Here is a 26,321-nt window from a genome sequence, read left to right on the forward strand (position 1 = left end):
GACAGTACATAAGCAATGGCAAACATTTAAAGAAACAAGTCCTAATTCGCAACAAATATACATTCCCTTTAGGAATAAAAACCCCACAAGAAAATTGGTCCAACAGTGGCTAACAAGAGAAGTTAAAGATAGTATTAGTATTAGATTAAAGATTAGATTAGATTATAATTTTGCCAAAAAGAGTAGTAAGCCTGAAAATTGGGAGGATAATGGAATTCAGCAAAGGATGACCAAGGAATTGATAGAGAGGAAAGAGAATGAGAGTAAACTAGCAAGAGACATAAAAACAGATAGTAAAAGCTCCTATATGTATGAAAAAGGAAGAGATCAGCAAAAGTAAACGTGGTGCTCTTACAGGCAGAGACAGGAGAAATTATAATGGGGAATAAGGAAATGGCAGAGTCATTAAACAATTACTTTGTAAACCTGTCTTCACAGAAGAAGACACAAACATTTTTTTGGAAATAGTGGGGAACCAAGGGTCTGTGGGAATGAGGAACTTAAAGAAATTAGTATTTGTAAAGAAACAGTACTGGAGAAATTAATGGGACTAAAAGCCAACAAATCCCCTGGACCTGATGGCCTACATCCTAGAGCTTTAAAAGAGGTGGCCATAGAGTTAGTGGATGCATTGGTTTTGATCTTCCAGAATTCCTTAGATTATAGAATGGTCCCCAGGGACTGGTAGGTAGCAAATGTAACCCCACTATTCAAGAAAGGAAGAGAGAAAACAGGGAACTACAGACCAGTTAGCCTGCCATCAGCAGTAGGGAAAATGCTAGAATCTATTATTAGGGACGTGCTAACAGGGCACTTTGAAAAGCATAATGGGCCGGATTTTCCGACCCCCACAGGTGCGTGCGAGGTGTGTACGCACCTGTGGGGGCCGTGCAAGTGCCAGGTTTAGGCATGTGAAGCGCATGTGCTAAAACCCGGCACTTGCGATCTGTCAAGAATCCTCTTGACAGATCGCACGCATGCCCTGGAGATGGGCCTCCGAGGGTGGAGAGTTGCGCTTTCTGCACAACTTCTGCCAGCTGAAAACCTTTAAATATCTTATGCCTGGTAAAAGCAGGCGTAAGGCCTGCTTTTACCAGCATTAGCATTTTAAAAAATAATTTTTTTTCCACTGATTTATAATTTTAAAATTCTTTTTAAAAAAAGGTATGTTTATTTTTAGCCCCATATAAAACTTTAATAATTTTTTCCAAAAAATTAAATTTTGTTTAAAATATTTAATTTAATGTCATTTTAATTAATTTTAAATGTGATTTTAAAAAAAAATGTATTTAATGTCTTACTGTGTTTTTTAAGTGATCCACAGTTCTCTACACACAGATCTGTCAAAGGTGTGAAGGGGGATTTCCTTCTTTGATTGGTTCCCCATGGCCCACGTGATCCCAGGGACGCTTGCGAACCGCATGCGCCTGTGGGATATCTGGGCTTCTGCACATTTTGCAGTGGAGAGGCCCAGGATCGCAAGCCTCAGGATGTACGGAGCCAGCAGGTAAGTTCGTAGATTTTTTCCGATCAGAGGCATCCGCCCGCATGAAGCCTCCGATCGGAAATTCAGGCCCATTAATATGGATTTATGAAATGTGGATTTATGAAAGAGAAATCGTGTTTGACAAATCTGTTAGAGTTTTTTGAGTTTGTAACTAGCAGGATAGATAAGGGGGAACCAGTGGATGTAGTGTATTTGAATTTTGAGAAAGCATTTGATAAGGTACTACACAGGAAGTTATTACACAAAATTAGGGCACATGGGATTGGGGGTAATATATTAGCATGGACTGAGATTGGTTAATGGATAGAAAATAGAGAGTAGGAATAAATGGGCCATTTTCGGGTTGGCAGGCTGTAACTAGTGGGGTACTGCAAAGATCAGTGCTTGGGCCTCAGCTATTTACAATCTATATTAATGACTTAGATGAGGAGACAAAGTGTAATGTATCCAAGTTTGCTGACGATACAAAGCTAGGTGGGAAAGTAAGTTGTGAGGAAGACGCAAAGAGGCTGCAAAGAGATATAGACAGGTTAAGTGAGTGGGCAAGAACATAGCAGGTGGAATATAATGTGGCGAAATGTGAAGTTATCCACTTTGGTAGGAAAAATAGAAAAGCAGAATTTTTTTTAAAGGGTGAGAGATTCGGAAATGTTGGTATTCAGAGGGACCTGGGTGTCCTTGTACACGAATCACAGAAAGTTAACATGCAGATACAGCAAGCAATTAGGAAACCAAATGGTATGTTAGCCTTTTCTTCTTTCTTTCTTCTTTCTTTATTACAAAAGGTTTGGAGTAAAGCAGCCTTACTGCAATTATATAGGGCCTTGGTGAGACCACACCTGGAGTACTGTGTACAGTTTTGGTCTCCTTACCAAAGGAAGGATATACTTGCCTTAGAGGGAGTGCAACAAAGGTTCACTAGGCTGATTCCTGGGATGGGGGGATTGTCCTGAGGAGAGGTTGAGTAGACTAGGCCTATATTCCCTTGAATTTAGAAGAATGAGAGGTGATCTCATTGAAACATAAAATTCTTGCAGGGCTTGACAGGGTAGATGCAGGGAGGATGTTTCCCCTGGCTGGGGAGTCTAGAACCAGGGGTCACAGTCTCAGAATAAGGGGTCGGCCATTTAGGACTGAGATGAGGAGGAATTTCTTCACTCAGAGGGTCGTGAATCTTTGGAATTCTCTACCGCAGAGTAGAGTGACCATATTTTCTAAATCGAATCCGGGGACATACAGGGTGGGAGGACAGCAAAGTAGCCAGGACGGAAAATGTAGGTTGTGCAGTGCAGTGCAGCGCAGCGAGAACATTTTGTTACTTTGATGCAAACTGAATCTGCAAAAAGCAGCACCAGAACGTTCTGCCTGAATAATGCGGCCGCTGTTCACGGCATCTGCCAGTCGCAATCACCAGCTCCTCCCTCTCCTCACAGCCCAACACTCACCCACACCATCCGAGATTGCGGAGTGCGTGCTGATCCGGCTCCCGGGACATCCACAAGGCCCAGCTCCAGCCGCCACTTAATAGCCCGGTTACCAGCGGCACCGTTACTCGGACATTTTGGCTCCGGGGCCGATTTCTTTTCAATCAAATTTCACAGGACTATCCGGGGATTCAGTGGGGGGGGGGGGGGGAGGGGTGGTTGGGTTCGGGGGTGGGGAGCATGCATACTGCAGCCACAGAGTGTGATCTGTGCGTAAATTAAGTCCCTCAGTGAGTCCACCTCTTCTGGTTGAAAACAGGAAATTGACATCCCTCCCTCCAATCGGAACCCGCCCCGCCCACTTTATTCGCCGACCGGAAGGCAGCTCAGGGTCACGTGGCTCCTGATTTGAACTTGCACGTAATTGGGGACGATTTTCCTGAACCTGGGACTCTTCCGGGGACATTGTTTGCCTGGGGACTCAGTACCTCACCTGGAGATTGTCCCCAGAAAACGAGGACTTATGGGCACCCTACCCCAGAGGGCTGTGGAAACTCAGTCATTGAGTGTATTCAAGACAAAGGTCGATAGATTTTTGCATAAGGGAATCAAGGGATATGGGGATAGTGCGGGAAGGTGGAGTTGAAGTCGAAGATCAGCCATGATCTTATTGAATGGTGGAGCAGACTCAAGGGGTCAAACGACCTACTCCTGCTCTTAGTTATTATGTTCTTATGTAAAATGCAGTTCCATTTAGTTGACAGTTGGGAAAACCTCTAATCAGCAAAAGCAAGCACCACAAAACTACCCAATTAAATTATTCCAATGTTTTTCAAACAAAGCACTCAATAGGCTCAAATAATTTCTACACACTGATTTTGGCCACTATCATCCTCCTTCACTCAGGTTACTGTATATAGCAAATAGTAACATTTATAACAGGCATATAAAATAAATCACACAATTCTTTAAAAAAATCAATGAACCTATCCATAAAATGGGTAATTTCATGTTTAAAAAGCCTGCAAGCAGTTTCTCTTTCATATGCCTACCCCTCTGTTTGAAGCCTAGGGTTTGAGTTAGAAATTTCACTTGGACCTTGAATGCTGGGTATCTTCAGCTGTGGTGGAAAACTGATGTCCATCTGGTGTTGTGTAATGCAACATGGGAGTGTAGTTTTTTCCCCTGCTCCTAATGACTGTGAGACAAGAGTAGCAGAAAAAAAATAACAAAAATGAAACAATTTAATTTGTAAGCTTTTTAAGGCTTAAGCCAGAAATTAAAAATTCTAGGCTTGCGGTACTGTTTGGTATGAGGGGAATTTTTTCGTTGCTTAAAGGGACAGCCTTGACGAAGGAGGGGAGAATAAAAAGAAAAGTACTTGCATCTTAAACAAATACTGCAATTCTACCATGGGAGGTTGAGCAAAATATGAACATTTTATACTGTAAATTGCTGTAAAGAACAAATAATGGGGTTGACTTTGACTTTTGGGCATCCAACCAACAGAGCGCCCGGTTGGGCAGTACCAATGATTTTGAGGCCACAGCCTCATTTGCATCAGGTCAGCAAGCTGTGGGGTGCTAAATGGGCATCCCAATGCAGCTCTCCAGATAATGACTGGCCAAGATAAGTACGGGGTGGGGGTGGAGGGGTGTCGTAATCTTGGCGGGGAGGGGTCCTGACGCAGAAGTGCCCTAGGTTATTTTTGTGGGACCTGGACACATATCCTAACTCATACCAAGTCCTGTTCACCCATCACCCTTGTGCTCGCTGACAGGTATTGGCTCCCGGTTCAGCAAGCCACGATTTTAAAATTCTCATCCTTGTTTTCAAATCCCTCAAGGGCCTCGCCCCTCCCTAACTCTCTAATCTCCTCCCTAACTCTCTAATCTCCTCCAGCCCTACAACCCTCCAATTCTGATCTCTTCAGCATCCCCGATTTTAATTGCTCCACCATTGGCAGCCATGCCATCAGTTGCCAAGGCCCTAAGCTCTGGAATTCCCTCCCCAAACCCCTCTGCCTCTCTACTCTTTCCTCCTTTAAAACATTCCTTAAAACCTACCTCTTTGACACTTCTGTGACAATGTTTAGGTATTTCGATGGGATGTGGCACTCTAGAGTGTTGATATAGTCTGCTTGGTCTGATTTTATTGCAATACACAATTTTATTTTACATAAATATGAAATTAGTGTTGTCTCTTTTTAATTCAGCATAACCAATGGTGGAAAAACTACACTTGCATGCAGACTTAAGAAAGCACTTCCAAACAGCTTTTTACTATGTCAAGATACATTTTTCAAGGTAACAACATAAAATACTATAAATATTTTAATTTAACAATTTCAGATTTGTCTAATGTTACTTTAACTGCATTACCTATGTTATTTTTTTTATTTGTTCATGTGATGTGGGCGTCGCAGGCAAGGCCAGCATTTATTGCCAATCCCTAATTGCCCTTGTGAAGAGCCTTCTTGAACTGCTGCAGTCCGTACGGTGGAGGTACTCCCATAGTGCTGTTAGGGGAGAGTTTGAGAATTTTGACACAGCGACTATATATTTCCAAGTCAGGATGGTGTGTGACTTGGAGGGGAACATGGAGGTGTTGGTGTTCCCATGCGCCTGCTGCCTTTGTCCTTCTATGTGGTCGAGGTCGTAAGTTTGGGAAGTGCTGTTGAAGAAGCCTTGGCGAGTTGCTGCAGTGCATTTTGTAGATGGTACACACTGCAGCCACGATAGCCAACAAAATTTCCTCTCAAAACCTGTAAGTCATTCAGCCAAGCCCCAAAAAAAATGGTTATCACCCAAATTCATACGTCCCTCTTGCCCTTCTGCCATCTTTTCCAAAAATGCTTCTAAAGGCTTTTTGAAAGATTGCTAGGAGTCATTCAATAACAACAACAATTTGCATTTATATAGCACCTTTAACTAGAAAAACATCTCAAGGCGTTTCACAGAAGCATAATCAGACAAAACTCACCTTTGGACTGCTGTTCCACAAGCTATTTATCCTCTAATTGAGGTCACCCGCAACTCTGCTGCCCGTATCCTAACTCATACCAAGTCCTGTTCACCCATCACCCTTGTGCTTGCTGACAGATATTGGCTCCTGGTTCAGCAAGCCACGATTTTAAAATTCTCATCCTTGTTTTCAAATCCCTCAAGGGCCTCGCCCCTCCCTAACTCTCTAATCTCCTCCAGCCCTACAACCCTCCAATTCTGATCTCTTCAGCATCCCCGATTTTAATCGCATCACCATTGGCAGCCATGCCATCAGCTGCCAAGGCCCTAAGCTCTGGAATTCCCTCCCCAAACCCCTCCGCCTCTCTACTCTTTCCTCCTTTAAGACATTCCTTAAAACCTACCTCTTTGACCAAGCTTTTGATCAGCTGCCCTAAGATCTCCTTATGTGGCTCAGTGTCAAATTTTGTTTTATAACACTCCTGTGAAGTGCCTTGGGACATTTTACTATGTCAAAGGCGCTATACAAATACAAGTTGTTGTTGAGACAAATAAAACTTCCAAACTTACTCCCTACTTTCTCAATTTAAATGGACGGTTCCTAGTTCGATCTGGTCCCATCAGCTCAAACAATCTATCCACTTGTATGTTATTAATGCCCTTAATAATTTTAAGGACCTGAATTAGGTCTAGGCCTTGCCACTGAATCCAAACCCAAGGTATGAAGTCTATCTCCATAGCTGTTTATTGCGGCATCACTAATCACCTCAGCTATTTCCTTCAGTACCCTCGGATAAATTAAATCTGGCCTTGGTGATTTTTCCACTTTGAGCCTCTTTCATTTAGCCCACTCCATTTCCCTTGATATATTTAAATGACGCAGTTGAGTTTTAGTTTCATCTGCGAGACGAGCAGATCCAATCCTCTTTCAGTTAAAAACAGATACAAAGGTCCTGAAAAGTCATGGAGTTCTGCTGGTCCCTTCTTAGAGTTATGGCGGGAAACTGGCAGAACTCTAGAAAATGGCAGGAGTCCAGTTGCATCAGGTTTTCGCCATTTCCAAAAACCTCCACCCACCCCTTACAAGGCATATGGCTTCAGGGAGCGGAGCCAGGAGCATGGACTTCCTGTATTGGTAGTTACGGTTTCATTTGGAACCCAGTGTAGTTTTGGATGCAAATTAGGTGCTGTCCCACCGACCTGCAAACTCCAGTGGGGCCAACATTGGAGAGCTCCAGCAGGCATAATGCCAACCTAACCACTAGGATCACATCCTATGCATTATCAGGGCCAAAGTATCTATTCAAATCTACTGTCGTGCTTTTGGCAGCATCTTTAGTTCTGATTGAGTCATCCTGCAACCATCCTTTTAGTTCTCTAACCAACCTCTGAACTCCTAACATAAGCAAAAAAAAAAGCGTTCCGATTACATTTGATCAAGTTCAACTATCCTCCTTTCTAAATTCATTTTAGTCTGCCTAATTTTTTTAATTAACAATAACTGCTTTTTATACCTCTTGCTCTCTGAAAGATTATTACCTTAAGCCTTAAAATACCTATTTTGAGAGCAAGTTGCCTAATTAAATCCCATGAAGCCATTGTGGCTTCCTCTCATCACACACTTTTCTCAATCTTTCACAATTTAAAAAAAAGTTTTCATCTCCTTTACTTGTTGCAACAATCCTCACTCAGCTCCCTTTACCATTTAACTACTGTTAGGTCTCTTCATTTCTGTAAACTGAACTGTTGAAAGCATGGCACCAGCATAGCACTATCCCTAAACTTTCTACAGCTCCAAGCTTCAAATCTTCTAATCATATATACCAAAAGTTGAGACTAATCTCTTAAACTGTGAACCAGGAACCATATTTTGGAGTGAATTTACAACTAATTATGCTTTTATGTTTGTTTGTTTTCATCCAGCCTGCCGGTGAGATAGAGGTTGGAGAAGATGGATTTCAGCAGTATGATGGTAAGATTTGTCACATCTCAGGCAAAGGTTTTTTTTATACAACAATCACAATTTGGTCTGAATTTTTAATTCAAAGGAACAAAGTTTTTTTTAGACTGATACGGCCTAATTGAAACTGTTCTAAGGTCTCTCCTTCTATGTTTCAACCTTGCAGGAACCTATAGGAATAAGTAACAAATGTTGACAGATACTGTAATAGATGTTGGCAGATGCAAAAGAAATTGTCAGCATTGAAATGTTTAATTTCTTTACCTCTCCTTGTACCTGTGATGTATCCTCAACTAATCATCAGGAGCAGCGCTTGTGGTATCTTCCCTTCTTCAATCTCTCCAACCCCTTCTGATTTCCCTGCAACCCACCCCCTCCCCATGGAACTGAAGTGTTTCACCAGGATCTGCCACTCCTTTTAGTACTCTAAGTAAGAATGGACTAAACTCTTGTCTCTATTTATGCTCCAAACCAAGTAATGATAGCCTTGTAAAGCAAACCAGTGAGCTTCCACAGGGAGATGAAGGGAGCTCTGCTGACTATACTATAAAAGAAAGAAAAAGACTTGCATTTATATGCATGTATGTACAGATCACTGTTACATTTGTATTTTATTATGTTACTAAGTGTGTTTCTTTTAGGAGCATTAGATTCTCATCTGACAGTAATTATTTCATTAATGACTTTTAGTCATCACAGCTCTGGATATGGAAGCAATGATGAATACAGTTAATGCCTGGATAAAGAATATGGCTGCTGTACAAACTGAACAAGCAGTTCCAATTTTATCAGTGAACAATGGCCTCTACATCCTAATAGTAGAAGGTTTCCTCATTTACAATTATAAGTATGTTGCCTGTATCTCTGAAAAATTCAGTTAATGTAATATGCTAATTATTTTATGTTATATTTTTATTAAACTATTGTGCAGAAACTATAGATTAACTAGGAAATTATTGGACTGGTCAGTGTCAAGGTAACAACTTTGCACGAAACATGGGAGCATCAATTGATTGTGCCACAACAGTGTAAAGTGCAAGTTCAATTTACTTTGCCTTTGCCAACTGCTGAGGCAGAGAAATAAATGAAGGCTTAATGCTGGAGAGTGTTTGCCTTGTGATGGACTTCCACCAGTTCCCATTTAAACTAATTTAGAACAAGAAGCTTGAAGAGTTTTGTGAGTCCTGCCCTCAGTCACAGGCTAATTATGATTTGAGTATGTTGATACATATGACTGAATTTATAATGCTACATATAGTGCTTTACACACCTACATGTGTTTTCAGGCCCCTAAATGATGTTTTTAATCAACGCTATTATCTCTCCATTCCATATGAAGAATGCAAGAGACGAAGATGGTAAGGAATGATTTTAAAATATTTTTTAACCACATTATTATTATCAAATGATTTAAAACTGTTAATAGAATCTCTTTACTTTAGTTCAAGGGTATATAACCCCCCTGACCCACCTGGAAACTTTGATGGACACGTGTGGCCAATGTACCTCAACAACAGAAAAGAAATGGAAGAGAAAGTAGCCAACATAAGTAACCGTTTTCACTTTTGTTTTCATTTGAAATTGTTTTCTGTCCTAATCAGGATTGTTAGACTCCTGTGAATAACAGTTTAATGCCAGAATGCCATAAATTGTAATTTCTAAATACTAGTGTTGCTAACCAGAATTTTGTAAATAATAAGAAAAATCAAATGTTCAGAAATTGGTACATATGTCTGCATATTTTAAATTCTAATATATGAACTGAGCATAATAAAGTGTGATTTTAGGCCATCCAGATTCTATCCACAGCTGTAAATGTTACCATGAACAGAAACTATGCAATTTATTTGTGTATAAACCACTGTTGTATAATATATTAATAAATTGAGAGGTGTGATGAAAATTTATTAATACCTAGGTGGTTATTTCATGTTTTGACACCTGCCATTTTCAGTGTTCTTGGCATTTATGGTATTTTGTACATTTTTAACTAGTCTGTGAGATAATGCTGACAATAAAGATTACAATGTTTGACTTCAGAAAATTACTTCGAGCATCAAATGATCCAAATGTGTTTTTTGCCTCAGTTTTCTTGGATGGAACAAAACCCCCAGAGGAACTGTTTGATCGAGTATATGAAGATATTTTACGGGAAGTTCAAAAACTCCAAGGTTCGTCTTTTTTTTCTTATGGTCCATGCTTCTGTTGGGTACTTACCTATTGGGCAGTGTATTGATGGAAAGTTTACTCTAGTTACTCTCAGTCCACCCAACATCCAGATACAGATCAGCATTGATGTGGAATATAGTGCATGGTTTGCAGAACTGAAAGGAGGAGAATAATTTTTAACAATCAATTAAAATACATTTATAGAAATTGTGTAAAACTTGCCAATGTGCTTCTGTGTTTATGCTAATTGATCAGGTAAATAGCAAGATTTGCAGAGCAGGGAGAACCTGATCAACGGGAAAAACTGTAAGTTAATAAAAAATAAAGATATACATAACATACAAAATTGGTTAGGATAATATTATGTAAAGAGGAAGTGCTTAAAGTAGAACAGTCACCCGTTCTGGATAGGTTGCTGAGGGAAGTAAGGGTGAAGATAACAGAGGCTCTGGCCACAATCTTCCAATCCTCCTTAGATACGGGAGCGATGCTAGAGGACTGGAGGATTGCAAATGTGCAACTCTGTTCAAAAAAAGGGAGAGGGAAAAACCCGGCAACTACAGGCCAGGCAGCCTAACGTCAGTGGTGGGGAAACTTTTAGTGACAATAATCTGGGACAAAATTAATTGTCACTTGGAAAAATATGGGTTAATAAATGACAGACAGCATGGATTTGTTAAAGGCAAATTGTGTTTGATTAACTTGATTGAGTAACAGAGAGGGTTGATGAAGGTGCTGCGGTTGATGTGTATTTCAACTTTCAAAAGGCGTTTGATAAAGTAACACATAATAGACTTGTTAGCAAAATTAAAGTCCAAGCGATTAAAGGAGCAGTAACAGTGTGGATACAAAATTGGCTAAGAGACAGAAAGCAGAGAGTAATGGTGAACGGTTGTTTTTCAGACTGGAGGGAAGTATACAGTTGTGCCCCCCCAGGGATTGATATTAGGACAACTGCTCTTTTTGATATATATTAATGACCTGGACTTGGGTATACAGGGCATAATTTCAAAGTTTGCAGATGGCATGAAACTCAGAAATATAGTAAACAGTAAGGAGGATAATAACAAACTTCAGGAGGACATAGATAAACTGGTGAAATGAGCAGACACATAGCAGATGCCATTTAATGCAGGTAAGTGTGAAGTGATGCATTTTGGTAGGAAGAATGGGGAGAGGCAATATAAACTAAATGACACAATTTTAAAGTGGGTGCAGGAGCAGAGAGACCTGGGGGTTTGTGCACACAAATCTTTGAAGGTAGCAGGACAGGTTGAGAAGGCTGTTAAAAAAGCATTTGGGATCCTTGGCATTATAAATAGAGGCAGAGAATATAAATAGAGGCAGACAATAACAAGGAATTATGCTAAACTTTTATAAAATCACTAGTTAGGCCCCAGCTGGAGTATTGTGTCCAATTCTGGGCACTGCACTTTAGGAAGGATGTCAAGACCTTGGAGAGGCTACAGAGCACATTTACTAGAATGGTACCAGGATTGCGGGACTTCAGTTATGTGGAGAGACTGGAGAAGCTAGGATTGTTCTCCTTAGAGCAGAGGTGGTTAAGGGGAGATTTAATAGAGGTGTTCAAAATCCTGAAGGGTTTTGATAGAGTAAATAAGGAGAATTATTTTACAGTGACAGAAGGGTCGGTAACCAGAGCACACAGATTTAAGGTAATCGGCAATCAAACAGAGGTGAGATGAGGAGAATTTTTTTTACGCAATAAGTTATCATCATCTGGAACGTACTGCCTGAAAGGGTGGTGGAAGCAGACTCAATACAGGTAGACTATCCTTTATCCGAACTACCGAAAACCTCTAAAAACCGAAAGTTTTTTCGTTCAGCGTAAGTCGTGCGTACGACATGACCAGAGTGGCGCACGACTTACGCTGAGCAGGGCAGAGGGTCACAGAGTTCCCTCCTGGGTAGGCGATTGCAGGCCGAGCCGGGCAGTGTGAAGGAGGTACCGGGAGAGTGAACCCAACAATACAGCGGCCCGTCCGATAGCTGCAGCGGCCCGTCCGATATTCTTTTCTCCCCGCGGCCCGTCCGACATTCTTTTCTCCACCCCCCACCCAACCCGACCTGTCCAATATTCTTTTCTCCCCGCCGACCCCCGACCCCCCACCGAGACCCCCCCGCCGATCCCTTTTAAAAGGGAATTGGATAAATACTTGAAGAGGAAAATTTGCAGCGCTATGGGGAAAGAGCAGGGGTATTGCACTAATTGGATAGCTCTTTCAAAGGTCCAGCACAGGCACAATGGGCTGAATGATTCTATCTTTATCAATACTTGTGCTATTTTTGTTTTAAAAAGCGATCTCCTCTTTCACACTAGTGGAATTGGGAAGGACTCAAGTACTGTAGTGTGTTTTCACCACACATATGGCTTTAAAAAAAAAATAGTTGCCTGCACATCACTTTCAGGCTGGATGCTCCTACCAACATTGTCTGCCAATGGTATTCCCTATTTTACTATTAATAAGCCTCATTACCACTAATCAAATGTTTACATCTACTTAATTAACTTGCCACTAGCAGTATTCCATACCACATAATGGAAAGTTACTGTTTTGTGAGTGTAAAATCAACCCTTCTTTCATTGATTGAATCACAATAATTGGTTCTAATGGTTGTCTCTTATAGACAGTTACTGACCGACACTGTTGCAACAGGATATTAGAAAATTTAAGATTCAAGTGGACAAATGACTTTCAGCAGCAAGCTACCTGTGACTGAAGGAGGTCTGGTGAAAATCCATAGACTCCATTGGAATGTGCATAACTTAAGCTTTGAAATAATCTATACATTAAAAATCTTACATATGTACACTTCCTGTCCCCAAAACGTCACGTTCTGTTATCACAGCTTTTGAGTAATGCTTTATTTCATTACTTTATGTCAACAGTAATCATGGAAATTCCCTAATTCCCTATTTACCTATATAAGTAATGGTTGTCATGATATTTCTTAGCCTTCTTCAGAAAATGGTATTGTAGCAGCTCCTCTGTTCATCTCCTAGTCAATTACCTTTTAATGGCCACAGGTTTGAATGTGCTGTCTCCTGCTTCAACCTATGCCTAGGAATTTCATGTAAGTTCACCATTTAAACAACATTTTGTGTGCTCCCCCACCACCCCACATAATTATTAAAATTTCTGACAATTTTTATTTGAACTTCTGATTTTTCTCCTACATTTTTTACGCTCTGTAGTCAGACCTCTGGTACTGACTCCATGCTCCAATCCTGTTCCTGCCCTGTTCAAATTTTCCAAGTGCCACTCTCAAATTTTTTGCCTCCCCAATGGCATGCTATGGCCCTGTTGCTGACCCACTCCAAAATTTTCTGGCTGCATTATCAGATGTCCCACCAGGCGAATGACTATCTCCATCAAAGGCTATGTCTTGTTTTCCAGACTCACCCTTTTAAAAAAGATACTTTCCTCATTCAGGCAGTAGTAATGCTATGAGTCCTAATACCATCCTTCTTAATTGTAGTGTCATAGCTTTACTGCAACCACAAACAAATTACTCCATCCTCTGAATAAATATAGTGGCTCTGTTATAAATTCTAAAACAGTGTCTAGCCACTTGGCAATTCCATTATCTCCCCTAGTCCTGCTGTGAGATTTTTTTGACAGCTCCACGCGCTTTGCCCCATACACAGCCCAAGTTCTGATTTCCCAGCCCTGTTTCCAATCCTTCTCGCATCCCACATTCAAACTTGACAACCACAGTTCTTATTCTTACCTTTCCCGTGCTGCAGGCACATCACATCCTCACTAATCAATTTCCAGCCTTACTCTATGTTTTTTCTTCCTGCTGCATCAGATCCTGATGTCTTCAGCCAATCCGATTCCCAGTCTGTGTCTTTTTTTCATTCTGACTACAAAGGGCCCTACCTCTTGGGCCTATTCCAATCCCATGTTCATTTTTTCCCCCTTCAACATTAGGTCTTCTACCCCAGCACCATCACAAACTGCCTCGTGCTCCCATCCCAGTCCCACTCTCAAACTTTCTTCTCACATTCCATTTGGCCTAACACCACTGCATTGTCCCACATCACTCTACAAATATTCTTAATCCTTCTTCTGTCTTTATGATCCAACTCCAATCTAGTATTTTATTCCAATATTGCTCATTCTGCCCCATCCTAGATACCCAGCCCAGTCCTCACCCACAGACTCTTAAAACTCAAAGAGCTATACTTCACCATGTCAAATCCACAATCTATAATATATATTTCCATATAACACACACTTCCTGTGTCAACTTTTCTAATCGTACTTTGTTCACAACACTGCTATTGCTATAAAAACAGTCAACACTTGACACAATAGGAAAAATACTAGTTAATAATAAAAACGACGTCCACATTGGACTTAGTATGTTGGAGTAATGTCTGATTGAAATGTGAAAGTTTTTATATTGTCCTGTCAAATTCAACATGGCTACCTTGTAATTATTATTCAATAAGCATAATGTCAAGTTCTTTTCTGTATCAAAAAGGTCACTTTTGTTAGAGTAATACTAATCACACAGTCAAATTATTAAGTTTAGCTGTGATAACTATAAATTATAAATTGTGATAACTACATTAAGAAAGAATAAAGAATGAACTTGCCTTTATATAACACCATATCATATCCACAATTTGTCTTCTGTGCTTCATATCCAATTCATTATTTTTGAATTGCAGTTACTGTTGTTACATAGGCAGATATGGCAGCTAGTTTGCAAATGGCAGGTTTACCCAAACACCAAATGTAATAAATGTCTAGTTAATCTGTTGTGTTGGTCAACGGATAAATGTCAGCCATGACACCAGGACAGCTCCCTACTCTTCAAATAGTGGTGCGAGATCTTTTAGGTTCACCTGAACATACAGACAGAGCTTTGGTTTAGCATCCCATCTGAAAGACTACTTCCAGCAATGCAGCACTCTCTCGGTACTGCACTGAAGTGCTCGCCCTGGAGTTACCGCACTAAATTTCCATTACCATTCACAAAATGCCTGCAAGAAACAAATATAATCCTGCCACTTGAGTTACGTACAACAACAAGTATGTCCTGTCCACAAAAAGCAGGACAAATCCAACCCAGCCAATTACCGCCCCATCAGCCAACTCTCAATCTTCAGCAAAGTGATGAAAGGTGTTGTCAACAGTGCTATTAAGCGGCACTTGGTCACAAATAACCTGCTCAGTTTGGGTTCCGCCAGGATCACTCAGCTCCAGACCTTATTACAGCTTTGGTACAAAGATGGACAAAAGAGCTGAATTTCAGAGGTGAGGTGAGAGTGACTGCCTTTGACATCAAGGCAGCATTTGACTGAGTGTGGTACCATGGAGCCCTAGTAAAACTGACGTCAATGGGAATCAGGGAAAACGCTCCACTGGCTGGAGTCATACCTAGCACAAAGGAAGATTGTTGGAGGCCAATCATCTCAGCCCCAGGACATCACTGCAGGAGTTCCTCAGGGCAGTGCCCTAGGCCCAACCATCTTCAGCTGCTTCATCAAAGACCTTCCCTCCATCATGAGGTTAGAAATGGGGATGTTCGCTGATGATTGCACAGTGTTCAGTTCCATTCACAACTCCTCAAATAATGAATTAGTCCGTGCCCTCATGCAGCAAGACCTGGACAACATTCAGGCTGGGGCTGATAAGTGGCAAGTAACATTCGCGCCACACAAGTGCCAGGCAATGACCATCTCCAACAAGAGAGTGTCTAACCACCTCCCCTTGACATTCAACAGGATTGCCATCGCTGAATCCTCCACCATCAACATCCTAGGGGTCACCATTGACCAGAAACTTAACTGGACCAGCCACATAAATACTGTGGCTGCAAGAGCAGGTCAGAGGCTTGGTATTCTGCAGCGAATGACTCACTTCCTGACTCCCCAAAGCCTTTCCACCATCTACAAGGCACAAGTAAAGAGTGTGATGGAATACTCTCCACTTGTCTGGATGAGTGCAGCTCCAACAACACTCAAGAAGCTCGACACCATCCAGGACAAAACAGCTCGCTTGATTGGCACCCCATCCACCACCTTACACATTCACTCCCTCCACCACCGGCGTACCGTGCTGCAGTGTGTACCATCTACAAGATGCACTGCGGCAACTTGCCAAGTCTTCTTCGACAGCACCTCCCAAACCCAAGACCTCTACCACCTAGAAGGACAAGGGCAGCAGGCGCATGGGAACACCACCACCTCCAAGTTCCCCTCCAAGTCACACACCATCCTGACTTGGAAATATATTGCCGTTCCTTCATTGCCGCTGGGTTAAAATCCTGGAACTCCCTCCCTAACAGCACTGTGGGAGTACCTTCACCTCACGGACTGCAGTGGTTCAAGAAGGCAGCTCACCACCACCTTCTCAAGGGCAGTTCGGGATGGGCAATAAATGCTGGCCATACCAGCGATGCCCACATCCCATGAACAAATTTTTTTTTAAACTGGCATCTATATAGCGCCTTTACCATAGTAAAACATCCCAAGGCACTTCACAGGAGCCTTAACAAACAAAATTTGACACTGAGCCACATAAGGTGATATTAGGGCAGATGAAAGAGGTAGGTTTTAAGGAGTGTCTTAAAGGAGGAAAGAGAGATGGAGAGGTTTAGGGATGGAATTCCAGAGCTTAGGGCCTAGGCAGCTGAAGGCACGGCAGCCAATAGTGGAGTGATTAAAATCGGGGTTGCACAACTGGCTGGAAATGGAGGAGCGCAGATATCTCGGTAGTTGTACGGCTGGAGGAGGTTGCAGAGATGGGGAGGGGCGAGGCCATGGAGGGATTTGAAAACAAGGTTGAGAATTTTAAAATCGAGATGTTCCTCAACCTGGAGCCAATGTAGGTCAGCAAGTACAGGAGTGATGGGTGAACGGGACTTGGTCTGAGTTAAGATATGGGCAGTAGAGTTTTGGATGAGCTCTGAATAAAGTGCCTATTTTTAATTCTAATGTACCACCATTCAAAATGAACGGTTGACAGGAGCTATTTCATATAGGCTAGCTCACCGCCCATTCATAAACAATGGGCAGAAAATCTAAGGAGTCTTTGTTGTCATTAAAAAGCACATTAACAATTGAAGTTCAGTGAGCAGTGCTATATCGCCTCTATAATGCAGAGTCTTTGCAATTGTACTATGGATCCTGAGATAGCCTGATCACTAAATCCATCCAGAGCTAACTCTGTGCATTTAGCGGGCTGTAACATTAAGGATATTATTTCATCAAGAGTGTACCTTTCATGCTGTGAATGTATTTCTAATCAGGATCAAAAAGTGCAATATTTCATTTTAAACTTAAAAAATGGTTTGGCTTTAAATGGTGTACACAATAAATTTAGGACACAGGAGAAAGCCTAGCCATCTCCCTTTGATATTCAACGGCACCATCATCATCAAATTTGCAACCATCAACATCTTGGGCATCACTATTAACCAGCAGCTTAACTGGACCAGCCATATCAACACTGTGACAACAAGAGTATGGCAGAGATTCAATACTCTGCTTTGAGTGGCTCATCTCCTGACTCCTCAAAGCCATTCCACCATCTTCAAGGCTCAAATCAGGAGTGTGATGGAAAACTCACCACTCACCTGGATGGGTACAGCTGCAACAATACACAAGAGGCTTGACACCATCCAGTACAGAGCAGGTTGCTTGATTGGTGTCCTTGCCATTGGTGATATGGGCCACACTGCCATTATGGTGGTTTGGGCGAGGCAGGGGCTGGAAAATACAGCCAGGCAGGGAGGTTTCAGTTTCTGTCAAGGCCATGCTCTCAATGCAATCATCCACAATAAGGTCATGGATGGCAAGGGCCTCGTTCGCAAGTTAACAGGTATTCTGGAAGGAGAGTGGGAGTGATTGTTGATCCGGTGGCAGAGTCCAAGGGGTCAGCAGTGGTTGGGGAGGGGGTCGGGACGGAAAGGACGTTGACAAGATTAATCCCCAGCTGGCGCTTTAGTGGGAAGAATCGAGGATGAGTCAGTTGGGGATGCTGCCCATAAGGAGGCAGCAATGTGTGTCTCGATGGGCGTTTGGGAGAATACCGAGAAAGCGTGAAGCTCTGGACTTATCCAAGAGGGAGTCAACCTTGGGAAGGCAGCAGGGGAGTACAAAGATGGAGGAATAGTGAAGGGTTCGGGTAGGAATTGATGGGGGGCAAAGTTTGGATGATCAGCCATGATCTCATTGAATGGTGGAGCAGGCTCGATGGGCCAAATGGCCTACTCCTGCTCCTATCTTCTATGTTTCTATGTTTCCGAGAGGGGAGAAATGAAAGAAAGCTTAACTGAGCAACAGGAAGGAGAGGAGACAAGAAAGGGGGCCTCTTGACAAGAGAAAGAAAAAGTTAACAACTTATACTTGTCTGCATTAAATTTAATCTGCCACTCACATATTTTGTTTAGCTCATTCTGTAATTTCTGGGCTCGCTCCTTTAATTTTATTGCCCCTCCTAATTTGATATCATCTGCAAATTTGGCCGATCTGAATCCAAATAAGTGATGTAAAATAGAAACAATAATGGTTCCCACACTGAGCCCTGGGACACCTAACTCAGTACTTCCTCCCTACCCTGACACCCCTGTAACCAGTACCTGTTGTTTTCTACTTTTCAGCCAATTTCTTATCCATACTCAAGTTTTACCCTGAATCCCCACAGCTTTGAGTTTAATTGGTAATCTTTTGTGTGGAACTTCATCAAAAGCCTTTTGGAAGTGTAAGTACATAACGTTGTAGGGTTTACCATAGTCCACTTAGTTTGTCACTTCAAAGAAATCAAGGAGATTGGTCAGGCTGCATCTTCTATATTTGTGTTGATTGCTGCTTACCAGGTTGCTGTCCTACTGATAATCCTCAAGTGTACTCCTGATAATTGATTCTATTATTTTACATGGAATTGAAGTATTTTTATGAGCAAAACGAGGCTGATTGTAAATATATGGGGCTGTGTTTATTCTTAAGATCAGTTTTAAACCAAAGTGAAAGCATCTTGGTAGGTATATCCTTCTGGCTGTCCCCTGACTCTTCCTGCTCACCTCGGGGGAGTTATTCGGAGTGGAGCGGTATATCCTCCGGCCGCCAGGTGCCGCTGTGATGGGCGGGCGGACGCGTGGTTCAGTGCGCGGTGTGGCTGGTGTTTCTGCCGCCGTCTCCTCGGTGCGGGTGCGAGGAACGGGTTTCCCTGGTGGCGGCTTTGCCGAGCAGAGAGGGAGGAGGGAGGAAGAAAAGGAAAAGATGGAGAACGAGGGGAGCTACCACTGCCCCGAGGAGGAGGAGGAGGAGGAAGAGGAAAAGGAGGAGGAGCGGCTGGAGAAAGAGCACTTCTGGAAAATCATTAATGCTTTTAGATATTATAGGTAAAACTGTCAATAAAGCAGCCGCCCACCCACAAAGCACAGGCCTGAGCTTTATGGAGGGAGGGAGGCTGGCGGCTGGTCAGAGGGGCTGACTGACACCAGCACAGATACAAACCTGGGCCTACAGACATATATTTGCACAGAGCTTGTTTATAAATTACCTGCATGTCTATTCAGAGCTTTTTTAAAAATCTGTTGACTAGTCTTTCTGATGTATTGTAGTTTCCAGGGGGTTTTCTTAAAGGGCGGGGAGTATTTTCTAAAATAATGACAGACAATCTAGGCAAACGGTCCCTAGGTTTAAATGTAATCTTCCAATGGCCTCTTGTTCCTATCTCCCCCAATCACCCCCGAAACGTGAAACACTTTTTAAACAATCTACTGATCTTTTTACCCATAATAGAAGCACCTTTTAAGAAGAGGATTAAAACGTTTTAGATTCATATGAGCAGTTGTCAGAGGAAAGAAGGAATACCTTTGAAGTTCTTGATGTCCTATACAGATATGCTAAGTATGTTGCTGTGTGTGTTACCTGTTCCTGTAAAGCAGTTCAGGAGAGACGTTTAGTTAATATTACCAACAGTGATTGTCCCTATCTAGTCATTTTCATCATTATTAAACTTTTTTTTACCTGGACAGTTAGTAATTTTCTTTAAAAAACCAATACCATTGTTAGTGTCAGTGCTCCTCATTCAGTCTAAACTAGGAGATCCAACTTGGAACTCTCTGTATATTCAGAACATCATGTGTTTTATAACTGAATTTGGTTTTAAAAAAAATAAAAATATATAATTTCCACTTGTTTCTTTGTTTTTTTTCAATACATTTTTCAGATTCAATTTTATTTCACTTTCTATGCTTTGTGGAGGTTACACAGGGTAGTGAAAGTATATGCAAAGTAATTAACACAGCACTGAATGGCATTGGCTTCCAGTCTGTTATCATTGATACCCAGTGTGTATTCTTCATATACCATAAATTTGTGACTTTATTAAAACACTTTTCAAATCAAAATGATGTTATAAAATTTGGGCACTTAAATCTCGCATCCGTTGTGCATGGAAATGTTATATTTTCTGCAGTGTGACATAGATATGGCCAGCTGAGGCTGTCTGAAACCAAGTGTGCCTTGTCTGCTGTAAGTAATGGAAATAAGCAAAGGGAAACAGATATCGTTTAATTTTGAATGTCCCCAATAAGTCAGTAAAAAATAGGTTTAGTAAATTTGTAGTTCTGTTGTGCCCACCCCACTTCCATTGATGTATTTAAACTGTGTATAACACCAGTTGTAATCATAGAATACAGTGAACTACAACTAATAACATTGAAAGAAGCAATATATTGTACTACTATTGCTCTCTGAACAATAGCCTGTTTAAAGTGAAACTTGAAAATGCTTAATCCATAAATTGGAGGGGTTAGCTCTTCACTGCATCCCTATAATAGTGCCTCTCTCACTTCTTCAGGATTGTCTTGGTATTCAGTTTAGATTGTGGAGACAATGGCAGCTAAAATGACAGGGAAAATTTAATGTTGATCACAATCTGAAATCAAGACATGAAATTCTGTACATGGGATAATTGCCAGCAAGTAGCACTTAAGGTGGCTACCAATGAGGAACAATACAGTAATTCATTTGAACCGTTCTGATGATCAGAATGTCAGCAGAATGCTGAATTGAATTATGCTTAAACAAGCTGCCAGCCATAAATTGTAATTATTATGGGACAGGTGTTTTGAGGACAGTAGATACAGCCATACTTAGGTGGAAATGTAGATCCCGATCGATGTTCCTAATTGAACATTGAGATCACCGAAGGGTTTTGGCTTTCATTGACTGTTGTAGTAATTTTTTTTCCTATATCTGAAGGAAAAATATGCTATGCATTTGATAAGCATACAGATTGTTCCTGTGACTTTTATGCTAAGTGGTTGAACAATATGCAATCGCTCACTCTGATGTCTTAAGTTATAGCCCAGGTTTTCAGGTCCTAAGATTTTGTGTGGAAGTGTGAACTATGCACCAGATTTTTATATTACTTTGTTATGCAATTATTCAAGTGGTGAACGTTGATGCTGAAAATATAAAATTTAAGATAGCAAGCTACATACAATCTAAAAATCTAAACTGTAGTTTAGTTCTTACATGATCCAGTAATTCGGCAAATCCTGTGAAATGTTATGTCTTTTGCATCGCATGATTAAAAAAAAATGTTTTCCTTTGTCTTTTTAATTTTAAATGTCCCAAACCATTAATTTCAATTTTCAGTCATCTATTTTTCAAACTGGTGAATTTTGCCAAAGATTTAGAAATAAATTTTACCTGGGCTAGTTGTGGAATCATTGCTGAAATGTCAGGAGTTGCTAAAATATGACTGGGAGTGCATTGCAGGAGTTTTAAGCTGCTGAGGGGGTTCAGATATATCAGACTCCAAGAACAAACCTTGAGTGCTTTGTTAACATTGCCTGCATTCCAATATCACATAACAACTACAGTTTAACCATCTATTTTATAAAGTGGACTTTAAAATTAAAAAAAATTGTAGGTTCTTCCATTGTGTCTCTTCTACATCATGTGACAGGATAGTAATGAGCATTGTGATGAAAGCCCTTGCAGTGATGCAGCATTATATGGCAGGAAGACACTATTACAGGGCAATTATTAGCAATACAACACCAGCATATTTCCTATCCTGTACATTTTTTTAGGAGTGTCTTTTACACCTTGTAAAGGACTGCACGTCCAATGATTTGAAATGTTCCCATCTGTTAAAATGCACACCTAACCCAGCTAAACCATAGTACTGCAGCTCATGCTAATGGTCAGTCTTTCAGCTCAATAAAGTGGAGTATACGCTTTTGTTTTAATTTATTCACAACGACCTCATATATTTGCATTTTAGCTTCATTTGAGGGAAGAAAAATGTTGAATTTTTTAGTTGAATATGCTGTTTTCAAAGCTATCTCCCATTGCTTCAGTTGAATCAGGCATCTTGTTATTATCATGATGCCACCAATGTATCCTCAGTAAATCTGAGATTATGTGTGTCAGACTACATCTGAACTGTTTGGGAACCATTTTGCCTTTGTGTCAGCAAATATACTAAAGGTTAAATGGCAAAAATACTCAAGGAGTATTGATAAATTGCCAATGGTTCTCAGTATTTTCATTGTAGTCTATTTAAAATGCAAATCTTTTATTAACACCGCTCATGTATCTGCTGTTCTAACGCTCTTTGCTTTGTTGCTTGTGTTACATGATGTGTCTACTTTTAGTTCTAATACACCATTATCTTTCAATATCCTAATATCGTGTATAACTAACGTGAATTTAACAGTGGAGAAAGTGGAATGCAAATCTTATTACGCAAGTTAGAAGCAACTCACAATTGATGTGAGTTTTAAATTTGTTTTAAGAGGGTTTGAACATGTAGTGTGGATGGCAGTTAAGCTATTTGTGGCATTATGGGAAGGCTGTTAAGTATTCCTTCCAATAGGATTTGTTTTACTATTTACAGTGTGTATATATATCAAAATTTATGTGGCAACTATTTTTGCAGCCATAGATCTATATATAATCTAAAATAATGTGAGGTACAGTATCTGCTGTTTTTGAAGTGGAAATGTGTTGGGAGGAAGGGTATCTTCTACAAAATAATAGATGGCATGTGAATGAATTCCAGATATAAGAAAGCTCATTATTGATTAGGATTGTGTATGCATAGTAAATGTTTTGTAGCAATGTTGAAGTATAATTTCATCTGGATATTTCAGGCTGCTATTTTGACCTCCCTTGTATAGAAAAATTCTCAGCAGACAGGTTGAGGTGTTAAAATTTTGATTCCCCCAAAGTTTAACTAGTAAAGCATAATTTTTGATATGACAATATGTGTTAATCTAACCTTTATAAAACACTAGTTTGGCCCCAGCTGGAGTATTGTGTCCAATTCTGGGCACTGCACTTTAGGAAGGATGTGAAGGCTTTGGAGATGGTACAGAAGAGATTTACTCGCATGGTTCCAGGGATGAGAGATTACAGTTACGCGAATAGACTAGAGAAGCTGGTGGTGGTCTCTTTGGAGCAGAGAAGGCTAAGAGGAGGTTTGATAGAGGTGTTTAAAATTATGAAGGGTTTAGATAGAGTAAATAAAGAGAAAAACAAAGCAAAACACTGCAGATGCTGGAAATCATAAATAGAAACAGAACATGCTGGAAATACTCAGCAGGTCAGGCAGATTCTGTGGCGAGAGAAAAACAGTTAACGTTTCAGGTTGGTGACCTTTTGATACCTTGTGTGTCACAATGGCCTGGATTTTGCGGTCAGCGGCGAAGCAAAGGCGTTTGCCGCTAGCCGCAAAATAAGCTTTGCACAAAGATCTCGCGATCTCTTGTCGAAGTTCGGGTTGTCCGATGCGTAGTTGAAATCAACATAGTTTAGTGGGAATCCCACAGCGCAAGCTGTGACATCAACAAGCTGTCTAAGCAACCAATCAAAATGCAGAATTCATAAAGATAGCAAACAAGGAAGTGGGTAAGCTCCTAAAATTCTAACTTTTTAAAAATCTTAGAGAGCATAACAAAGATTGGGGCTCTCACATGGGGAAAAGGTAAACCTGAAATAAAGATGAACAGTTTCTTAAACATTTTAATTTGACACTGCACAAAATTAAAATTAGTCTTTCAGAGCCATAACCTGCAGTCAATGCACTGTTAAAACCCCAGTTACACCTAATCCCTTTGGGTCTAACTTTTATTAGGGAATTTAACAGCGGTATTACTGTGGAAGAGCCAAAGTTTCCCTGATTTGAGAGATTTCACTGATTGCCGGCTCTGTGGATTGGGGGGAGGGGGCGCAGCACAGCCTATGGAGGAGCAATGAATGACAGACCGCAACTTCAGGATTTCCGCATTAGGCTGTGCATGCGCTATGACCGCAAATTCCGGGCCAATATATACTCTGCACCCCACCCAAAACCATGCGATCTCCTGGGAGAGGCGACAAACCAGATTTAAAAACCCAGACCAATTTGGGGGGGGAAAATTGGGAAATTCCTCTGACCCATGTAGGCAATCAAAATTAGTCCAGGAGATTACACTATCCCTGAATTCCCTACAGTACCTACCTTCTGTAAGAGGTGATCTCCATCCCAGCCAGAAACAGGACCAGCTCTTGCTTGAAGGAATTCAGCGAATCAGCATCCACTGCACGAGATGGCAGTCTGTCCCAGAGGTCCACTATTCTTTGGGAAAAGAACCACCACCTGACATCTAACCTAGATCTGGCCTTATACAACTTAAATTTGTGACCCCTGGTCCTCCCTAACTTGTTTAATTGGAACAAACTGTCACTGGAACACAATCTATTCCCTTCATTATCTTATAAACCTCAATCAAATCCCCTCCAAGTCTACGTTTCTCTGAAGTGTGGAGTCCCAACTCTTTTAGCCTATCTTGATAATTAAGATGTTTTAAACTGGGAATTTCTCTAGTGGCCCTCCTCTGCACCCTTACTAAAGCCTCAATATCACCCACCATGTGAGGAGACCAAAACTGGGCACCGTATTCCAAGTGAGGCCTGACCATGGTCTTGTACAAGGACAAAATAGTATGCCTCATCTTGTACTCAATTGTCCTAATGAATGCATCCCAATACTCTATTTGCTTGAGCTATTGCTTCACGGCATTGCTCATGTACCTTTAGAGATGTATGCACATGAATGTCCAGATCGCTTTCTATCTCTACCTTTAATGCTTTTCCCTGAAGGGTGTGTGAATGTTGAGCATTTGCCCTGCCCACTTGCAGAACACTGCACTTATCTAAGTTATACATCATTTGCCAATCAGGAGCCCAATTTCCCAACACATTAAGACCCGACTGAAGCAGACAAGCACCGTCTACAGTCCTAACACTCGCACAGATCTTAGTATCATCTGCAAATTTGCAGATCGTGCCCCCAACACCCACATGCAGTTCATTAATGAAAATAGTGAAGAGCGACGGTCCCAACACCAATCACTGGGGGACACCACTAGTGACTGGTCTCCAAACAGATCCACATCCAACTATAACTATTTTTTGCCTACGTCCTGCCAGCCAGTTCTCAATCCAGCTCAATATATTATCACTAATACCAGAGGCTTCGATCTTATAGAGAAGCTTTTTGTGCTGTTTTGGAAGTCTGAGTAGACAATGTCTACTGGGCTTTCCTCATCCACCAACTTTGTAACTTCTTCAAAAAATACAATTAGATTTGCAAGACATGACCTTTTTCTGAAGCCATGTTGCCTGTCCCCAATATGTCCTTCTCTATCCAAGCATTCATACATTGCTTTCCTAATGATTCCCTTAAGCATCTTGCCTACATGGGAAATGCAGCAGCCAATTTGTGCACAGTAAGATCCAACAAACAGCAATGTGATAATGACCAGATAATTTGTTTTAGTGTTGCTGGTTGAAGGTTGCGAGAACTCCCCTGCTCCTCTTCAAAATCGTGCCATGGGATCTTTTCTGTCCATCTGAGAGGGCCAACAGGGCTTCGGTTTAACATTTCATCTGAAAGACGGCACCTCCAACCATGCAGCACTCCCACAGTATTGCATTGGAGTGTCGGCCTAGATTTTGTGCTCAAGTCTCTGGAGTGGGGCTTGAACGCACAACCTTCTGAATCAAAGGCGAGAGTGCTACCATTGAGCCACAGTTGACACACAGTACCCAGTAACAGAATGGCCCAGCGGTGTGGAAGTGCAGTAATTTGCTTCACACTTCTCTGGTTCTGTGGCTTCAACTTTAGCCAAAGACTTCATATGTGTCAATAGGTTTGATAATTCTCAGGAAAGCAGCTGCAAGCCGTTGTGGAATTCCATTCTGTTGTGGTCAACACTTAAAGCATCATTGGTATTGAAAGCAAAGGTCAAGC

General features: G+C 41.3%; 3 protein-coding genes across 10 annotated transcripts in view; 2 read left to right on the forward strand and 1 right to left on the reverse strand.

The window, feature by feature from the left end:
- Positions 1–14,665, forward strand: part of LOC147124373 (nicotinamide riboside kinase 1-like) — a 56,978-nt gene extending 42,313 nt beyond the window's left edge. Inside the window, exons 3-9 of the mRNA XM_085986179.1 lie at positions 5,147–5,237; positions 7,818–7,866; positions 8,545–8,701; positions 9,141–9,212; positions 9,297–9,403; positions 9,942–10,025; positions 12,673–14,665. Coding sequence (XP_085842305.1) covers positions 5,147–5,237; positions 7,818–7,866; positions 8,545–8,701; positions 9,141–9,212; positions 9,297–9,403; positions 9,942–10,025; positions 12,673–12,683 — 571 coding nt within the window. The 3' untranslated portion in view covers positions 12,684–14,665. The remainder of the gene's footprint in view (positions 1–5,146; positions 5,238–7,817; positions 7,867–8,544; positions 8,702–9,140; positions 9,213–9,296; positions 9,404–9,941; positions 10,026–12,672) is intronic.
- pcsk5b (proprotein convertase subtilisin/kexin type 5b) overlaps positions 1–26,321 on the reverse strand; it is a 679,955-nt gene that overhangs the window by 165,457 nt on the left and 488,177 nt on the right. The window lies entirely within an intron of this gene.
- carnmt1 (carnosine N-methyltransferase 1) overlaps positions 19,063–26,321 on the forward strand; it is a 1,199,612-nt gene continuing 1,192,353 nt past the window's right edge. Inside the window, exon 1 of one of the 6 annotated variants that reach the window (XM_085986156.1) lies at positions 19,063–19,404. In XM_085986156.1, the coding sequence (XP_085842282.1) occupies positions 19,142–19,404 (263 nt within the window). In that variant the 5' untranslated portion in view covers positions 19,063–19,141. The remainder of the gene's footprint in view (positions 19,405–26,321) is intronic. The other 5 variants (XM_085986146.1, XM_085986166.1, XM_085986118.1 and 2 more) reach the window with 5 other exon arrangements.

Source organism: Somniosus microcephalus, chromosome 1 (genome assembly GCF_052327205.1).
Source record: "Somniosus microcephalus isolate GS21.2 chromosome 1, FLI_Smic_1.0, whole genome shotgun sequence".
NCBI lineage: Eukaryota > Metazoa > Chordata > Chondrichthyes > Squaliformes > Somniosidae > Somniosus > Somniosus microcephalus.